Below are 19,666 nucleotides of genomic sequence, written 5' to 3' on the forward strand. Positions count from 1 at the left end.
ATGTGTAGTTTTCTGTGGACTTCTGTGGACAGGGTTAAATAGCTGCAGTTACGCGCTTCCTCCACCAGGGGTCTCCCAACCTCAAACCTCAAGTCGTTGTCAAGGCAACCAGGCTGTCATGGCAACTCCGCTGACGCTTTAAGAGGGACACTTCCTGCTGAAACTTGATGTAAAGCGAACAAACGGCGTTAAAACGTTTTTTAGTGTGTATTTTAGCTTTAGTAGGGCGCATTTTTCCATGCCGTGCAGCAGTTTTTTTTTTTTTTTTTTTTTAACTCGAAGACAACAGCTTGTCTTCGAGTCTGTTTGTGAAGGACTGAAGCCAAGAAACAACTGAGAATCTCCACTGTTCTGAACTCTAATGCAAGAAAGAGCACCGACAGCCGCTCATCGATGCATTTAACGAGACCAAAGTCCTCTAAAGGGCGAAGCAGACCGGCTGTAAACAGCTCGCTGTATGGAGGGGACGCTGACAGCATCCAAGGGACATCAGTGTCTCCAGACTCTTCTGTGCACGGCAGGCCGGACAGAAACCTCCGCTCCCAGTCGCAGCCCATAATGTGGCAGGCCAGCCAGCTGAACCAGGATGAGGTTCTGGAGATGCTGCAGAACGCCCCCTCTGCTCCACCACAGTCCTTAAACAAGTACAAGGTCCTACCATCCATAGGGAGGAGGCAGTCAGAGGTGAGTCCTCCTGGGAGAAGCCTGGACAAAAATATGTCCAAGCTCAGCCTGTCTGATGGTGCCATAATGCAGCAAAGGCATGAGGAGCCAGATCTCCCCAAAGGGAAAGATGCGAGGCCTCAGCTCCCTGATCCAGGACCAGTAGTGACCAAAGAAGCTGGGAGTTTGCTCCTAGCTATCAGAGCACCATGTGGTAGAAGGTTTCAACAACATTTTGACCCCACAGACACTCTGCTGATGGTGAGAGTAAGTGCAGAGCTCAAGTACGGAGTCAAGTATGGAGAGGCTGACATTGAGACCATGGATGTGCCCCGCAGGACCTTCACAGACATGGATTTGACCTTAGCCCAGTGTGGCATCTTGAACAGATCGGTGCTGTGCATCACTCAGAATGACAGTGTGGTGGAGGATGAGTGAGCTTAAGTGATTTTCAAGTTTCAGCTTGCAGTTGAAGTCTCACTTTGTGACGGTATTTGAAGCCCACCTCCACTCAAAAATGTGTGTCACTGATTGTTTCCTCCCTCGGATGTTTGAGTCTGTTAAGAAGGTTGAAGTCTGTTTCAAATATCACACATCACTTGTGCACGCACCCCCCCCCCCCCCCCCATCTCTTTTAAGACTTTGAGGTCTTGAGGAATTTTATACTAGTTCATTTGACTTTTTGGTGGAAGAGAATAAAATAGATATACAAAGACTATTTTAATGCCTGTAAACATATCTGAAGAGGGTCTGAAAGTACACAAATTTTATTTTTGGTAATTTATTGACCATAGAAAATTCAGACCAGTTAGGTACACTAATCTAATTGGTAAGTTGTTTAACTGTACTACTGGCAGAATACTCACACAGATATAGCTACAAAAATCTTGGAGACAGGTGCGTAGGAGGAAATGTCCATAACAGAAAGAAGACCTTGCAATAAACTTTTATTTAATTTAATTAGATGTGATTCAAAACAGCAGGTATTACTAAATTAAGAATGTTGGACCTGCTGTAAATTATAGGAAATCAGATTAATTTGTTTATCTGGCATTCATCACCAAAGCAGATGCTGTTACAAACTAATGCTGCTGCCAATACAGCAACAAAAAGGTTTTGACTTTATTTGTTGCCATTTTGATTTCCGCATCTTTTCTTTTTTGGTTGAGGTTCTTAAATGCCAAATAAAGTTTTTCGTTAGGATGCAGAGGCACAGAAGTACATTATGTTGTCAATATATGGTGTATTCATCACACTCTGCCCTGTTTTCAAAGCGTATAACCACAAATAAATATATACAATTTCTACATAAATCGGCAACTGTTTTTTAAATTCTACAGACTTGTACGTGTTGAGTTACTCATTAGGGCAACATGCATTAGTGTTTAATGCACACTAAACAGTAAAACTTTTTCACATATTTCAACATTTTGCTGTTGGAAAAACAAGTGTTTATTATAAAATTAACATTTTTTTTTTTTTTTTTTTTTAGTTGTTGCCATTGGTAACACATTTGCTTTTGGGTGAAAATAACTGCTGTGAAAAAGACCAAGAACAAACAACCCTGCCTCTGCTCTGCACATCTTTTATTTTCTTTATACTGAATAAGCCACAAAACTGATTTGATGGATAGAGCTGTGTTCTTAGTAAAGATTAAAAGTATCATGACACGACAAATCAAATGTCTTCTAACAAAACTCTTTTTCATCTTTTGAACATATATTAACTGAAGAAATATATTTTCATTGTCATATGTTTAATAAAGCTTTTTCGCAACTGATTTATTCTTATCGATACACCCTTGGGCCTTACTTACGGTCATGCAAAAACAGAATTTCAACTGCAAGAAAAATATTCAACAGTATATTTATTTTTTTTCTGCACACAAATGAGCAACAGCTCTGGCTTTACAGTCTGATAGAACATCAAATTAAGTTATCAGGAAACCAACTGGAAGGCAGGAAAAGGCAAAAGCTTCAAGTCACTCAAGGATAGTTGATCTGAGCTCAACCTTGATCTTTAGATGAGACACATCACTTCAGGTAATCAACAAAAATACTATCACCACTCTTCTTAAATGCTGTTTTAACAGCTAGCGATTAGTTTATAGTCTCTGGGAGACAGTTTAAAGGCTTATGGTGACTTAAGTGATCAAAGTCAGACACATCAAATGAAAAACTTGGCAAAAATGTCTGCCGTGAAATAAGTTTGCATAGTCAACATTAGCATGCATCTCACTTCTATAAACAATAAAATTCAAACAACAAACCCTGGAAAGAACTCAAGTCACATGTGAGGTAACACGTCTAACTGCTTCGCTGTCAAGTAGTGCATGTAGTAAAGCGTTCAGCTGATCAGGCTTTCCATTTCTTCAAGATTGTCTGTGTCAAGCTTTGTGATTCTCCTGTCTGTGGGAGAAAGATTGAGCAATAAAAGTCATCATAGGAAAATTATTTTTGCTTTTTTACATGATTAAACTGAACGAGACTGAAACTTACTGAAATGCATCTCAATTTGGTTGATAATATCCATGCTGTGTTTGCTGTCAACCATGTTGACAGCAAATCCTCTTCTACCAAAGCGTCCTGTGCGGCCAATCCGGTGAAGGTATGTCTCATTGTCGGCATTCCCGTCCAAGTCCACAGGGAGGTCAAAGTTGACCACAAGTGACACTTGTTCCACATCGATACCTACAATCAACATCACCATGAAATGGGTTGGAGATATATATACCCCTCACCTGAAAAAAAAACATTTTCATTTTTAAAGTCACTCTCACCTCTTGAGCACACATTCGTGGTAACGAGCACCTTCTCCTTTCCATTCCTGAAGCGATCGATGACAGCAGCTCTCTGCTCCACTGTCATTTCTCCACTCAGTAATGCCACCTGGTGCCCCTCTGTGGTCAGGTTTGCAGTCAGCCAAGCAGCCATCTTGCGAGTCTAATGACAGAGTATCAGTTGAATTGAATTGTTCATGCTACGTCCTGGCTGTCAGGTTTTTCTGACAGTGACTTCTGCCCTGATGTATTGTTCTGATCATACTTTGTTTTGGCTTATGCAAAAATGTAGAACTGATTACTGTCAATTTACCAAAATTCAAGACTGGTATTAACATGCAACATGATTCGAGATATTCAACCTTGACAAAAACATATTCATGAAAGGGGTAAATGCACATATAATTGACTGGATGAGGCAGAACAATATGTTCTGTCATTGTGACTAGCACTCATATTCTGATTGGCAGCATAACCACATTTTTAAGAAAAAAAATAATCCACCATGCAAATTGAAAGTACACCCAACTCTGGGTCTGCCCCAGATATGAATCAGCAAATGAAATCTAAACTAGTATTACGTCCTTGTGGTTGAATGCCTGCACCAACCAGTCAAGTATGTCTGTCCAAACTCATATGTAGTGAAGACTTATGCACGTTTATGTGCATCGTTTGGTGAAACACGGATACTTTACACACATCTTCAACCTGGCGCCACAGAAGAGCTCACCACAGTTTTAAGGTGGACACCAAAGGTTAGTGTCACCAATCACATATCTGACCAAATGTGAAATGTGGTCACCTTTCTGTTCTTGAGTTATGTCGTTGAATAATAGCCAGAAAAGTGTTTTGCAGAACATTATGATGTCACAGTAAAGTTGACCTTTGGGATCTGAAATGTCATTTATTTTATCCTGGTTGAAATGTGTGAAATGTGTCATAATTAGTACATTAATTATTGAGCTATGGCCAAAAATGTAATGCCAGTGACCTTTGGAAAAATCTGAATTGGATACAGCCATACCTAATTCCACCTCTTTGTATGAGCCCAAGCTGCCCAACAAAAGCTACTAGTAGCACTAGCTGGCAAAAAATGATAATGAGAATTGTAATCAATAACAGGTGTGAAGTCAAAGACCTGTGGATTGGATGTGATTAACCAGACACTGATTGCACATGACTGGGTGTAAATGGGCTCCAACAGTGAAAGGAATTTTTGAATTACTAATCATAATGAGTGGATTAAAACAGCTGACTTACATGGCAGAATATCATGGCCTGTGCAATGGTAAGGCTCCCGTACAGATTACAGAGAGCTGTGAACTTGTCCTCCTTCTCTCTACAGAGCACATAGAATTGCTTGATGGTATCCAGCGTCTCCTCTTCGCGCTTCAGCCTGATGATATTGGGGTCAGGAACCACCTGCTCTGCAAACCTCCACACAGAGTCCTCAAAGGTTGCAGAGAAAAGAAGCATCTGGCAGTCCTTCGACAGCTGTCTGTGTTGGGCCAGAGAAAAAGAGGAAAACATTGCGAGAAGAGAAGCTTGCTGACTGGCATGGTAAAGAAAACTACTTTATTGTCATTTCTTTGAAAGGAGTCTACCTATGGATCCGTATGCTCTGGTCCCGATGACCTTGTGTGGCGATCATCACATCAGCCTCGTCGAGCACAAACATAGTGATCTTCTTGGGGTCAACGAGTTTGTACTTGGTGCACCAGTCGAGGATTGTGCCTGGTGTTCCAATGACAATCTGCTCCTGCAGCTTGATTCCACGTTCCACTGAACAGAATGCAGAAATTAATGTAGTGATGTAACCAACACTGGCTCCCTAATGACTTCAAATGCCAGTTCCGCTTATTCCATCAGATGTCATTTCAATTATCGTCACATTCTTACTTCTGTTGCCCCGAATGCCGTAAGCCAGTTTCACATCAGGACAAAACTTCCCCATTTGCTCGATTACTTGACCAATCTGCAGAGCCAGCTCATATGTTGGTGCGATGCAAAGACACTGAAAGGACCAAACAGTTTTTAAATGTTGAATGTATTTCAGCCTCTGGAAAGTGAATGTAGATACACATTCTGCAGATCTGTAATCTTCAGATTATATGTTATGCTTACCTGAGTCCACTTATTGGCTGGGTTTACATGGCTGAGCATGGCCAGAGAGAAAGCAGCAGTTTTTCCCGTCCCAGACTGAGACTGGGCTATCAGATTCTGAGGGCTGGAACCAGATAAAGCACACACATTACAAAGTGAAAGATAATTTAATAATTAAATTAAACTGGATGAGTAAAACAACAACAAAAAGGTTTTTATATAACTACTGCAAGGTGAAAAGTTGGAGTCAATTATCACTAAATTGTTTTTTAAAAATAATTCATAATGCCAAAAAAAATGCCTTTGGCAATTTGTCGAGGATATTTCACAGACCAAACAATAAATGATTGGCATCAACTGATAATAAAATATATTAAGCCCCATTTAATTTACGTCTTGATAAATGTTTTCTTTACTGTGGTAGTACAGCTTTTCAGTTTCAAATCCAGAGTGGCAAAATCGTGTACATGAGAAACTATCTCTTTGAATCTTGGGTTATAGTAATTTCAATGTGCTAGATGTTGCACAAGAGTCAAAATTATATCCACTTAAGACAAATCCTGCATTGAAATGCATTTATTTGAATTAGTGCTAAAACGATTTGTCAATTGAATCAGTTAGTTGACTGCCAAAACATTCGCCAACAATTTTAATGATTCAAGTAATCTTACAAGACAGCATTTGCTGGTTTCCTCACAACTGTGATTTACTGCTTTTTCAGTCTGTGTATATATTGAAAATTAAATGAAAGTAATTAAAAAGTAAGGCCTCCAACTACTATATACTTACTAGATCTTTAATTAAATTAATAACCAATTTATCTATAAAATATCAGAAATAGGGAAATGGCAATGATGTTGTAAAGTCGTTCTGTCAAACCAGTAGTCCAAAATACAGACATTTCATTAAAGGCAGAAGAGCAGCAAATCCTCACATTCAAAAAATTCACTATTAAAGGCAATTACTTCATGTTGTGATGTCAATTAACCTATTAATTAATATATTAGACTATAAAATGAATGAAAATAATTTGATTCTTTTCTGACCAAATCAAAATGCAAAGATTCATATAATTTCGTAACATGAGAGAAGAGCAACAAATAATTTGAGTGAATGTCATCAAGTCACTGTAATAATTAAAAAAAAAAAAAAAAAAAAAAAAAAGAGAGTCCAAATGACAAAGATCTTCACTTGTAATGACATTAAGAGAAGCTTGAACCAGGTTTTTACTTGATAAGTAACTCAGTGTTAAACAGCTACTTTGTTATCAATTGGGTAAAAAAAAAAAATCTAATTGTGATCATTTTGACTGATATTGCAATATGATTATTGATATCATTTTTGCACCATTACTGAATTTAATTTAAAAAAAATATATTAAAATGATCATAGGGAATTTTTGTGCAAGGACCTTTACCAAACAAATGTTTTTTTCTTAAGTCTGTAGAATATGCCTTGTAGGCTGCAGCGCAATATTTACCAAGAGTAGTATTTTTACACATTTTTCCTTTAACAAATTTTATTTCTTCTGCAATATGGACACTGCACTAGCCCATGTTTGGATTGTGGTAAAATGTATTTGAATGTGCAAAAACGTATACATTTCTGTCTATTTATCAATTAATGGCTGCTTGTTTTAGCATTACTTCAGGAGACTAGTAAATGGACTTACGGCTGTGCCAACATCATGGGCAAGGCATTCTCCTGGATCTTGGATGGTCTGTTGAAACCCAAGTTGTATACACCTTTCAGCAGCTCAGGTTTCCTAAAGATCATCATGTCAAGGGAACAAGAATGCAGTGTTTAAGGAGGAAAAAACATAGACAGCTGGCAGCCAAATCAGTGTCAAACTCACAGTCTCAGCTCTTCAAAAGTCTTCACAGAGTAAAGAGGAGAGGTAGGGTCCCGCTGCAGGACCTCCACCTGGTTTCTGTTTCGCACCAGAGAGCGGCGGATCAGCTTATTTAACAGGGACTGTTCAGCCAGGTCCACTTTGTCCGCGTCCTTTTTCCATCCTCCATTTTCATTCTTCTCCGGCACAATGTTGCCTGGACAGGTGCAAAAAAAAAACACAATCAGTACAGCACGATAACTAGGCGATAAAATCAGGTAGTTGAGATGTTAATAATAACAGAAAACGATTAATTACCATTAATGTCTCCTCTTATGTTACGAGGACCACGCACTCTGTCCAATTTCTTCGAGAAGTCAAACTAATCAGAGACAACACATCATTAGCTGAAAAGTGATGCAACGTGTGTAACGCAGCTAAGTAGCAAATTCGGCTAGCGGGCTAACGAACGTTGAGCAAAGTTAGTTAGCGCATGTTTAATGTCACTTTTGAAGCCGTTTTACACTTTTTAAAACGTACCTGTTTGGATGGAGTTGTGGCTTCTTGCACATCGACAGCAACCGCCCACGAGTCTTCGGACATTTTTAAACATTAATCGGGTTTCTTTCCAGATAAATAACACTTTGTCTTATCAAAAGTTTGATGTCAGCGTTAATGATGAGCGTCAAACTGAGGTGACGACGTGCCGCTGCTCCTGACCCGCTGGACCACACCACTGATGCTGCATTCATAAGCCTCGGAAATAGCGGGTTTTAGAACCCAGGCCACCAGACGCAGCCAATCAAGGTGATAAATACCTGGGAAAAAGTACGCTTCATGTTACTTCAATGTCAGCTAATGTGAAGCAAGTTAATTGCGAAATATTCGTGAGGTGAAATATTAAGACAAATATTTAAGATATATTCACACATTCATTTTTTAAAATATTAACTGACCAACTTCTTTCAATGATAGTCGCTGAAAAAACGAACGAGACTTTTCTTGTTTTTTCTTCTTTGAACGACTCTGAAACTGAAATCATTCATTTATTTGTTTTAGAAACGGAAAAGAAACTCTTGAATGCATGGGGTGTTATATTTACAAAGTTTTTGAGGACTACCTGAAGGCAACCTAGTATTCCCACCCTGTTTGTGGAGTGAACCTGCTGACACACCCATCACACATTGTAGACCCAGAGCTACTGCATGATGAGGCATTTTACCAATACAATGTAACTGACCAATCTAATCTTTTGAAAAAAATCTATTAAAACATATTCGTAATAATACTGCAAATTATATATATTATAACAGATGTATTTTTCTATTTCAAACGTGCTTTGTGTTTCATAAATTACACTCTGTTATTGTCATCTGAATTGTCACTTCACTTTATTACACTGTCTTCTTGATGTATGTCCTTTCAAATTCAATGTCATGTTAAAATGTATTTAATGAATTTAATTAGTTATTAGTTTTGATATAGTAGAAGGGTTATATGTAGACTTTCACCTTAATTTATATTAATGTGTAGTTGTTAAGACATTTCTGACATTTTGACCATCACAAATTCCAAGAACCCAAGGTGACATTTCCAAATTGCTTGTTTTGCTGACTAACAGTCCTGAACCTAAAAATATTCAATTTAATATTAATGATGACAAAAAAAATGCATTAATCCTCATATTTTGGGGAGCTGAAATGGGTATAAATGCATATCATTTTTGGTCAAAAAGTAACTTGCAGACATATTCTCTGATTTACTGATTATTACTAATTGTAATAATGTTTCAGCTCTAATACACAGCAGGTGAACTAAGTGCTAAATATTAGTTACAAAACATTAATCAGGGCTTCCTGTTCATCACAGGGACCCTGACTCACTATTTAGAATAGAGCTGAAACAATTAGCAAACTAATAGGTGAGTCAGTTGTATAAGTAACATTGTCTGGTTCCAGCTTCTCTCATACAAGGATTGGCTTGTTTGTTTTTTTGTCTTATGTGATCATAAACTGAATTTATTCAAGCAATTTCATGATATCAACTTGAGCTTTAGGAATGCTGTAGGACAATGTCACTACTGTCTTCCTATTTATAGACAAAATAGTTCATAAAAAAAATTACCTCATATTAAAGTGTAATGTTTGAGTAAAGACTTTGATGATATAATCCCAATCAGTTGACTCAGTCAGCAATGGCCTTGCAGGTTCAGGACTGATTTAAAACAGTAGAGGGCGCGTTGAGCCACCTCCGCCCTTGACCTAGATTCGAACTGGCAACCCTCTGCTTACAAGGCCCACATGTAAAAGCTGGGGTATTTATTTACATATTTTATGAGGTAGAGCAAAATGTGAAAATCTCCTAAGCTTGTGTTAACCACAGACCTAATTTCAGCTATCTGACAAAAAACATTCAAATTGACTTCAAGATGAGGGATGAGGCACTATTTAATCTTTAGCTGGAGCCCTGTAGCTCAAAGTCACTCATGTTATTATTTATGAGCAAAACAATCACCTTCAAATTTCCAATTGAGGTAGAATTTGCCTTTAACCCATCTAATATTAGGTTGTTGTGAGACAGTGAGATAGTGAATGAGCTGTGTATGTTTGTGTGTGTGCGTGTGTGTGTGTGTGTGTGTGTGTGTTGGTGTACAGTGTTTGAGAGGTTGAGAAACAGATAGGGAAGGAGGGAAGGGGTAGTGGAGGGGGAGGGGGGAGGTGCAGACCTGGTTTTATTGGCTGCAAGTTAATTCAATTTGGAGGCGGATGCTGAGTTTCAGCCAACCCACCCACACACATTCACACACACACACACACACACACACACACACACACACACACACACACACACACACACACACACACACACACACACTATCCACATTTTCACGATCACCAAAATGACTTTATAAACACATATTAATTGTCATGGTAACCTCACAAGAAAACAGATGGATCAAACAGAGTGATCACAAAACATAGAAACAGCCAGGCACCCACACTGGATTTGAAGCATTAACAGCTTTTCCAATCTCTGCAGAGGGAGGAGGAGAGATTATGGGGGATATGAAGGAGACATGTATTGCTCCCTCACCCACAGTTCATCTCATATACTCTGATCCCCGGCAATTATAAAAGACACCTGAATGGTTCCTGTTGTCTTCGATGCTGGGGACGGCAGGAGTGAGTGGGTGGTGCTGATGCTTTGAATGCGCATCTGATGACGGGTGGGGGGGGTTGGGGGGGGTTATTGGAAGAACTGGACCCTCTGTCTCAGCCTCCCCCTCCTCCCCCCTTTTCTCTCAAAGCCCTCCAACTCCAGCATCCACAGGGAGGAGGAGGAGGAAGAGGAGGCGGAGAATAAATGAAACAGTTTTTGCAACCACATGTTGCTGTGCTTAATTGAACTGCTGCAGCAGCTCCATACCTGCCTTCCCTGTCTGTGCATTGCACATCCAGCCAACGATGTGGCTGCTGCATCTGTAGTTTCTACCACCTGTGGCAGCACTCCCATTCCCTCTACGCCACAGAGAGAGAACAAAAAAGGGGAGCTGAGAGAGGTTGGAGAGGATATCTTTCATGATAAGTGGACTTCTGACAGAGAGAGATCCTCGCTGCATACTCAGTTGACACAAATGAAAGGTAAGATAATGAGGCTGGTGCTGTGATCATGTCAGATCCATTTTAATGCCGCAGTGTGTCTCTCTGAGGATGCATATATTTAACGTCCCTGTCATTTGTTTGAACTGAAGAAAAGGTCGGCCAGTCAGATGATTAAAAACTACTAGTGATGCACCTTGATTTACAGTGAGATGTGTGAGACTCTGCTTCAACAGGTGGTTATCACAACATCTACACTCTGTTTTGACACTGATGAGTGCAGAGGAGTGTGGCAACGCTCATAGGAGATGTTGAGAGTTGATGGTTTTGTGATGTTTTGCAAATCCAAGAGGGATGCAAGGTGATTCATGTGACTGAGCCGACCAGGAGAGGAGCATCCTGGGACTGCCACTTTTAACACTAATTACTATAACCTGAAAGACTGTTAAGCCTTGAAAAACACCTGTCATGTAGGTCAGGGAAATGTAGTTTTTAAAGCATATTGTTGACTTATTGAGAATTTGAATTGACATCACCTTTTGTGTCAGATAAAAATTTCACATTTAATGATGTTCAGTGTGTGTGTGTACTGGGATAGTTTGCGGTCCAGCTGTGCTTGAATTTTGTTTATTCACCTGTTCGAGGAGACTATAGAGGGACAAAGGGATGTATTGCTGTCTGAGTCTCAATCTGTGGTTGACTGGACACATGATGGCACTGTTGAGACAAACAACTAAATAGTCAGTAATTACATCTGTATGACCTTTTACTTGCCATAAATAACCATGGTGCCTAAAACGTCAGGTTTGAATATTTGAAAGACTGATTGAATTTATTATTGATTCTAAAGGTCCTCTTGTGTAACCAGGGAGTGTGAAAGTTGTGTCTGTGGAGATTAGTTGAACCAGCTTGAATTTTCTAAGTGAATGTGATTTTGTGTGAGGGAAAGGGATCGACTGGTGTTTAATTGCAGTCGGTCACAGTGTCATAAATAAAGCCATGTTACTGGTCAGTCGGCAGCCGAGCAAGCAAGCAGCGCTGTCTCTATGGAAATTGCTTTCGTCATAACACTTCCTATCAAGCCTGTGCTGGGGCTCTGTCGTGCAGCAGGCACAGACCCCTGACAGCACATAACCAAGATTGCTGGTGTAGGAGACAACATTAACAAGGAAGCACAGCCCTAAAGCAACAGACAATTTTATTGTATAACTTACACAATTAGCGCTTCATTCCTCCCCAAGCAATTTTTTATGTCTGAAGTTTCACCTCAAATGGCACTCAGTATGCTTTTTCCCCCTCTGCTTTTACATTGTTGGTATGTTGTAACAAGGATTTCGCCCTAAATTGGTTTTATTGCTTTGACCTTTACCTCAAATGCTTTAAGTACTCGTGTCAACCATCCTAAGCCTCCTTGATTTTTCAACATAGAGTTGAAGATTAATGAGGTTCGAATATCTATAAAACCTGCTGCACTGAATTGTCATCTCGATAGCTGCTTTCATGTGATTTTATAGTTGGTAATGAGACCATGTTGCGTGTTTGATGTTAACCTTGGGTAGGAAAAAAGCAAGGATTTCTGCCATTAAGCCACACAAAACACAAAGTGTTCAACAATTAAATATACAGTCGTACTATAGAATAAATTCCCCGATCACTTGATTGAATTGTGTAAAACCTAGGCTTATAAATGAAAGTCATTTGTGAAATCATTTAAGAAATTATAAAAATTCAATGTATTTTTTTTTTAAATGCTCCAGTTTTAAAAGGGTTTATTTTATTTCATAGTGAAATTTTTCCCAAAATTATTTTTTACATCATGCCAGTTTTTATGTCATAATATCACTATTGATCACTTAACAAGTCCTACCATTTAGCCAGTTAGCACTTAGCTAGCATTTGCATTAAACTCAGTAGTTAGATAGAACAACAAAAGTTATTCTGAATCAAATTTCTTGCAGCTACTTTGAAAAGATAAGTATTAGTACAGACTACCTTTTTTAACAATTAAGGCTAGGGGCTGCACATGTAATCTACTTAGCCTGCTTACTAGCTAGATAGGGTTGTAGCTAATGTTAAATTAAAGTTACTTCGGCTGTGCTCTGATTCTAAAGGTGTTCCTCAGTGGTTCTGAGGGTCTGTAAGTCAACAGGAGCTAAAAAACTCCCATTCAGATCAGTCATCACAAGCTTGTTAGCCAGGTAAGTAACATTAGGTAGCATAAGTAAGCTTTGTTAAACTAAATTAATAAAAGGACATGCTAGTTTCTCTGTAATGTCTTTAGCTAGTTGATTGATTCTAAAGATTAAAAATAAAGGCTTTTGAGGCCTCAAGGTAAAGGTATTTTGGCTATTGCCATCTTGGTTTTTGGCCATCTCCATATTGTTTTTTGCAATCAGCGCATGCACAGAACGGATCCGGACCTGGAATCAGTGTTGCCAACTCGTAATTGTAATGGACGCTGTAGGAAAGAAGAATAATGTCGTGGGAGAAACAAAAAGAGAGTAAAAAACACCCTAAATTTATTAGGAAGATTAAGAAGTATCCAAAAGTCTCCAATAACACCAGAAAAAGCCACTAGATTTGTTTCTAGTCGCTTTTTTGAAAAAGAGTCGCTAGAGGGGTCTGAATAGTTGGCAACACTGCCCGGAATTATGCTATGTCACCAGCGATTGTGTTGCTTGCTAGCTTGATTTGTAAGGGGCAATCATTATTAAAAATGAACGACTTTTAGTCTCATGAACACTGAACAAGGCATTGTTAAGTGACAAAATTACCAATTAACTTGAAAACACACTGTGGAAGAGGCAAAGTTCTGAAAAGAAAATACACAGTGGACTATTGTAGCGGCAATTACAAGGTAGCCCCGCCCTAAAGCATGGTCTATTTTACTCTAAAAGAGACTATCATTTACAAAATGATCATACTGTATTGAGGAAGACTTCAATCTAGTGATTGAGACCATTACGTCCTTATGAGAAAGCTTACCGAGGTAATAAATCAAGTGAGACGTACAGTCATTTTCGCTAACTTCTTTTTGCAACCAGTGATGTTGCCCCCTTCTGGCCATTAGACAGAATGCATGTTTAAGGCACTTCTGCATTGGCTCATTATTTTATTTTTCATTATCACAGATTTTATGTCTGAGGTGTGATTTTTGTCATTCTCTGGTGATTTCTTTTATTGTCGGTTTTTTTTTCATGTTGCAACTAACCAGAATCCTGAAACCAGCACCATGCCAGGACTCATCAACAAGGAGAACCGGAGCGCTCTGCCCCTCAGTGTCTCTGACATCACTTCCTGTGTCAGGGGTTATACTCTGGCCATGACAGCCTCTTTGACCTATGAAAATATTGAGGATCATGCAATTGAGGGTGAGTGTGTATGCTTTTGAAGACTTTTGGAGAATATTTTTCACAGTTTAAACCAACCGTGTGCTCTGAACCACACTGTTGTGAAATTATTGAATATGTGTAATTGCTTGTTTTGCTTCCTCTGCTTCACGCCCTTATTATTTTTTGTCCAACTTCCCTTTAGGCATTTTCATTTATCCCCTGGAGGAAAATTCTATTGTTGTTGGGTTTGAATCTATGATATCCACTCAGATTATAACACTGCAAATTAAAGACAAGGCAAAAATTGAGGACTGTTACCTGGATTGCTGCAACACATCTAATGGAGCCCTCCAGAGTGGCAGCGGTAAGTTTCACGCTGTTCTAATCAATATTGTTATATTAGCAATGTATCAAATTACTGTGTGTAAAATCCTGTTTCCAGCAGCAGCAGCAGCAGCAGACTGTTTTCACTAAAACAACAACAACAACAAACAAACAACTGTTTTTTATCAGGATAAGTGGATGAAAGTGGATGGCACTCCAATACTTTATTGTTATCATCAGGTTTATCTTGGATCAGGACTGTGACTGTCAAATTTTAACTGAAAGTCTTCATTACAAACTGGGAGTGAGTGCTTTGAAAGACATTTACCAGATAGAGAGGGTCTAAGGAAATGTGGCATTTCACGAAATTTAGGATCAACAATCATTTTGGAGCTTGACTCACTCTAAAAAAGTAAAAGCCAGGGTATCACTGCCTCTGCTGAATCAATTTTGATCATTCTTCAAAGTCTTTCAAAATCTTTATGGAAGTAAAAAGTAAAATAAGTTAAAATTGTTGGAATACACCTTCAAGTCTTCTATAACACACATACACAGGTAGCATCTTTTTTATTAGATGGGCAGTAGTAATGGACGTAATTATGTTAAGAAATACAGTTTGAATAAGACATAACACTAAGATTATAGAATTGCACAACGAAGTAGAAACATGAATCCCTATATATGAACATTTATTTAATGCATCAAAGTTTTCTTTTCAAAATTTTGCAATATCATTCTTGTGAATTCTTTAGCCACAATAAAAATGTATTGAAAATCTGATATTGTGACTCCTATACAAGTCAAATAAATTGTGGTAAATTTGTTAGCTTACTGATCTCTAACGGTGTTACAGGACACATAGTGATTGATGAGGATTTGGAGAGGACAGTGCTAGTGGTTAACCTCGGGGTCATCCCTCCTATGGAGACCGTCCATATTCTGGTTAGCACCTCCTCTGAGCTCTCCACCCTGCCCAACGGGGGCATCAGGGTCTCGTCGCCACCGGTATGTACACCTCGGGTGCAGAGGACCATCAACGAGGAGCAGGGATTATCCCCAAACTTCTCCAGAACGTAAGATAAAACCCCCCATTAGAATGAAGTGTATTGTTAGTAGTACACCACATACATGTTTGAATTTGATGCATTTTCAAGTGTGATTTGGCAAATGTATGTTTGTATGAATGGAAACTGACTAAAGTAACATTTTATATATATTTATTTAAGATGGCTCCATTTAAGTTAGTTATGCTTTGTTACTTTTAGGCGGGACAGACATAGTTGTGCCTCAAGTCCTCATGATCAAACTCCCAACTCCCCTCAGCTGTGGTTGGCTTCACTGCTGGAGGAAGAGGTCATTAACTCCATGGACTACGAGTTTAACTTCCAACTGGAGATCCGGGCTCCATATCTTCTCGCAGGTCAGAGAATGACCCAATATTAGTAGTATATTTGTTTGCTGTATTATAAATCCTCCTTAACTTTGGAATTGAATTTTGATGAAGTAAAAGTACACTTTCAAAGGATCAAAGTTCAAAGAAGAAAACACGCTTTATAGTAAATTTTACTCTAAATGGGACCATAATATACAAAAAACCCCATCATGCTGTGTTAGAGAAAAGCTGAAACTAGGGATTTAGACCATAAACCTATCATGATTATGTTTACTGAGATAATAAAATAACTAAGAAGTAAGTTCAGTTTCCCATTGACATTAATATAATGGACTTCTATTTGCAACCAGTGGAGTCGCCCCCTGCTGGCCATTGAAAAAGAATGCAGGTTTAATGCACTTCTGCATTGCCTTTAAAGGCGCATAGGTTCTTGCTTGGTTTTCAGGTAAAAAAAGAAAGAAAAGAAGAGGGCTTAAAATAACCAGTTCTGTCCAGAAGTGAGACATAGTTAAGTTGGTGATGTAAAAGATGAGTAAAGAAGTTTACAGTGCAACATGAACACCAGTCACCTGGATCAAATCCCAGCACTGCTAAAACACAAAAATTATCACATTCTCTCTAATTTGTTTAATCTGTACAAGTCTTGTCATCACCATCAGGTTCCTAGGCAATTAGCAGAAACATTCACAGAACCCCATGTTTTAATTAATAAGCTTTACAAGGGCGTTGTTACATTTGGATGGAGCGAGTCTATCAGTTTCTAACCTTTATGCTACACTAAGCAAACTGTCTCCTGGCTGTCGTTTCATATAAATCATATTATTAAGAATGGTATTGTTCTTCTCATCAAACTCTAGGGGAGAAAGTGTATTTAATAAGCACATTTTCTAAAATGTCCAACTATTCCTTTAAACTTGACAACCCGGTGATGTGTGCATCATGGAAATTCTCATCTCATAATTGCTGGTTGTTTAGCCTTCATGTTTTCTCAAACTGCATGCATTAGCACTTGAAGGCTTCAGTGCATAAGTTGTCCTGCTTTTGAAATCCTTTTGAAGTGTTTTGCTCTTATAAATATGAGTGCAATTTCAGTGGGACCTGCTGGTTTGTTATTACTGGAGGTGAGGCCACTGGTTATTTGATCTGCTGTGTCTTTTGCTCTGTGTAGGTGTAGAGAGCCCGTCTCACGCTATCCGAGCTGATGCAGACCCTCTGGCTCGCTCTGCCACCAGCGTAGTCATCACCCTGGCTGACAAGTACACTTATGACTGTCCTGTGAAAATCCTCATCTACCCCAGCGGTAGGTTCACAGCTTCAAAACTCACCAACAGCACGACTCTCCAATTAATGAGTCTTTCCTCCTCTCTTAATAACAATATTGTGAAAGTGTTTATTTAAACCCTGCCAAGCTTCTTTTAGAGTATTTAAGATAATTTGTGAGGCAATTCACTACCTCAGTCTGTGGTCCTCCTGTTGTATGACATGCCAGCGGAGTCAGACTGCATTGTGTGGGTGTGTAGTGTCAGGTCTATTGTTTTTTTCCTGTGCTCCCGTCTCTCTCTCACTGCTGTCTTGACCCACAGTATGTGTAGGCCAGTTGTCTCCCAGAGGCAGGAATGAGCCCCGGCCTCGCTGATCCAATAGTCCTCTTATGAAGGTTTTGTTCGCAAACAGACCTGCTGCCAGTGCCGACAATATAATTTGGCTCAGACGGGTGCTGCAGTTTCAATCACAACATGGATGCTTAGCTTGAGCAGAGAGGTGGAGGAAACTGTTATTTTTTATAATAAACAAGAATGATTCATTTGAGTTGAAAAAAAATAATAAATAAACAACTAATAGTACAGAATAGCAACATCATACATTATGGCACTCCACATATCCAAAGTTAACAGGCATCCTTTCTAATGGATTATGGGTCTGTATACATAATTATCATGTAATTGACCACGACTGTCAAACAGACTGTAAAAGGAAAGTAAATTACATTTTAAATATTGAGGATGACCAGGACAAACTGCAAGTATGTTCCTCATTTCAACAAATGTTTTAACCAATTTGTCCATCTTGTATTGTATAAATCATATCCCTGAATGTCATTTCTTTCTCAAGAATTTATTTGATAATTTTACACCAGTTATCTACTATTAGTGGATCTGCCTGTAACCATTTTCAAGTGATTTAAATTTTGGCTGCGACTATAAATATTTTCAGGAGGTACAGTATATGTCATATTCTGTTATTCTTTCTGGCAGATTGCCCAGAGAAAGTGACACACATCCCAGTGGGATTTGCAGCCCGAGAATCTGCTGCATGATACTGCAATATTTTCCCAAAACATTTTTTTTAATCTTTGAGCAGATCCAAAAAATATGGTGGTGATTCACCCCATCATGTTTACATTTTCTACAACATGTAGGATGTGTAGATACAACATAACATTTCAATTCAGGATTAATGAAAAAAAAAGATTCACCTACAGAATACACATCAACACAGTAGAACAGACAGTTTTACTAATTTCCCCATTGTTGACTGGTATAAAATGCATTGATTTATTCCCACTTATATGAGAATTTTGTCAGTAATTCCCTGAAGTGTGCAATAAGATTTCACAATAATAATTAATTTATAAACATGGATAAGCAGCAGGAAAATGACAGATGGATTAACCTATTGAAAGATAACTTATTAATTTAAGGCCCACATATGAATTTAAAATAGGGTCAGAGGTCTGGAACAATATACTTGGCAGTTTCTCAGCCAGTTTGTGTTAACATCACATATAAAAACATTATATAACTAATGCAACTACCTAAAAAAGGCAGGAAAAAATTAGGACCTCTGTAAATAAAATGTAGGCCTCTTAATTTCAGGTATTTTTATGAGAAAACGGAAATCAATGCTTTTTAAGACTTTTGAAGACCCTGTACTGAAGATAAATAACAGTCCAAATCCCCAGGATTCACTCAACCCTCTGAGCTTATTTTGTTGTCATGCGATCAGGCTGCGATACAGCATCTCTATAAGCAACCACCTCCTCATTATTACTACAATGTAGAGATAATTCAGCACTACGGATTACCACACTCAGACACCTGCTTCATAATCTATCTGTAACAGTTATCGTCAATTTTGTGTCCTGCCCAACTGTGTCCCTTCAGAGCCTCATCTGCCACATGCGCTCATTGAGAATGGAGACATGACGCAGGAGGAGTATGATGAGTATCTTCACGGCCGGAACGATTTCATCAAGGCCACCAAGAAGGACTCCAGCAATGAGAGGAAAGTGAGTGTATCATCCACATCTGCACCATGCACCTGAACTGATGGCAGCTCTATTAAACCAAGAGGAGAGTGCTAAAAACTACACAGTAGCACAATATCATGAACAGCAAATACTATTTTTTTGACACTGCATTTTTAGGTCACATTGTTATGTTGTGTCTAACAGTGAAATCTGATAACAGAAATATTCACATTATTGCTAAATGAATGATGTTACTCAAGGTATTGATAGGTATTTAAGAGTTCTTTTTCATAAAAAAAAAAGATTTTTATACATTTTCCAGTGCTGAAAAAATGTTAAGTTTAACATCAAAGCTGTGCAACAAATGGTAAAAAAAAATGCTGCAACAACTG

The 19,666-nt window shown here is 38.7% G+C and overlaps 3 protein-coding genes across 3 annotated transcripts in view; 2 read left to right on the forward strand and 1 right to left on the reverse strand.

Annotated features, from left to right (window-relative positions):
- The first annotated feature begins 276 nt into the window (after positions 1 to 276).
- ubxn10 (UBX domain protein 10) lies at positions 277 to 1,269 on the forward strand. Its single transcript, XM_059332418.1, has one exon. The coding sequence runs from the start codon at positions 394 to 396 to the stop codon at positions 1,099 to 1,101; it is 708 nt and encodes a 235-aa protein (XP_059188401.1). The 5' UTR covers positions 277 to 393; the 3' UTR covers positions 1,102 to 1,269.
- A 1,244-nt stretch (positions 1,270 to 2,513) lies between these two features.
- Positions 2,514 to 8,088, reverse strand: ddx19a (DEAD-box helicase 19a). Its single transcript, XM_059332424.1, has 11 exons — positions 7,917 to 8,088; positions 7,695 to 7,758; positions 7,401 to 7,593; positions 7,218 to 7,310; positions 5,567 to 5,669; positions 5,342 to 5,456; positions 5,047 to 5,224; positions 4,703 to 4,940; positions 3,443 to 3,605; positions 3,162 to 3,353; positions 2,514 to 3,071 (listed from the first exon to the last, which is right to left on the reverse strand). The coding sequence occupies exons 1-11, from the start codon at positions 7,977 to 7,979 to the stop codon at positions 3,010 to 3,012; spliced, it is 1,464 nt and encodes a 487-aa protein (XP_059188407.1). The 5' UTR covers positions 7,980 to 8,088; the 3' UTR covers positions 2,514 to 3,009.
- A 2,677-nt stretch (positions 8,089 to 10,765) lies between these two features.
- Positions 10,766 to 19,666, forward strand: part of vwa5b1 (von Willebrand factor A domain containing 5B1) — a 31,735-nt gene continuing 22,834 nt past the window's right edge. Inside the window, exons 1-7 of the mRNA XM_059332437.1 lie at positions 10,766 to 11,017; positions 14,190 to 14,346; positions 14,510 to 14,671; positions 15,485 to 15,704; positions 15,897 to 16,051; positions 17,193 to 17,324; positions 19,189 to 19,313. Coding sequence (XP_059188420.1) covers positions 14,208 to 14,346; positions 14,510 to 14,671; positions 15,485 to 15,704; positions 15,897 to 16,051; positions 17,193 to 17,324; positions 19,189 to 19,313 — 933 coding nt within the window. The 5' untranslated portion in view covers positions 10,766 to 11,017; positions 14,190 to 14,207. The remainder of the gene's footprint in view (positions 11,018 to 14,189; positions 14,347 to 14,509; positions 14,672 to 15,484; positions 15,705 to 15,896; positions 16,052 to 17,192; positions 17,325 to 19,188; positions 19,314 to 19,666) is intronic.

Source organism: Centropristis striata, chromosome 5, assembly GCF_030273125.1.
Source record: "Centropristis striata isolate RG_2023a ecotype Rhode Island chromosome 5, C.striata_1.0, whole genome shotgun sequence".
In the NCBI taxonomy this organism is placed as follows: Eukaryota; Metazoa; Chordata; class Actinopteri; order Perciformes; family Serranidae; genus Centropristis; species Centropristis striata.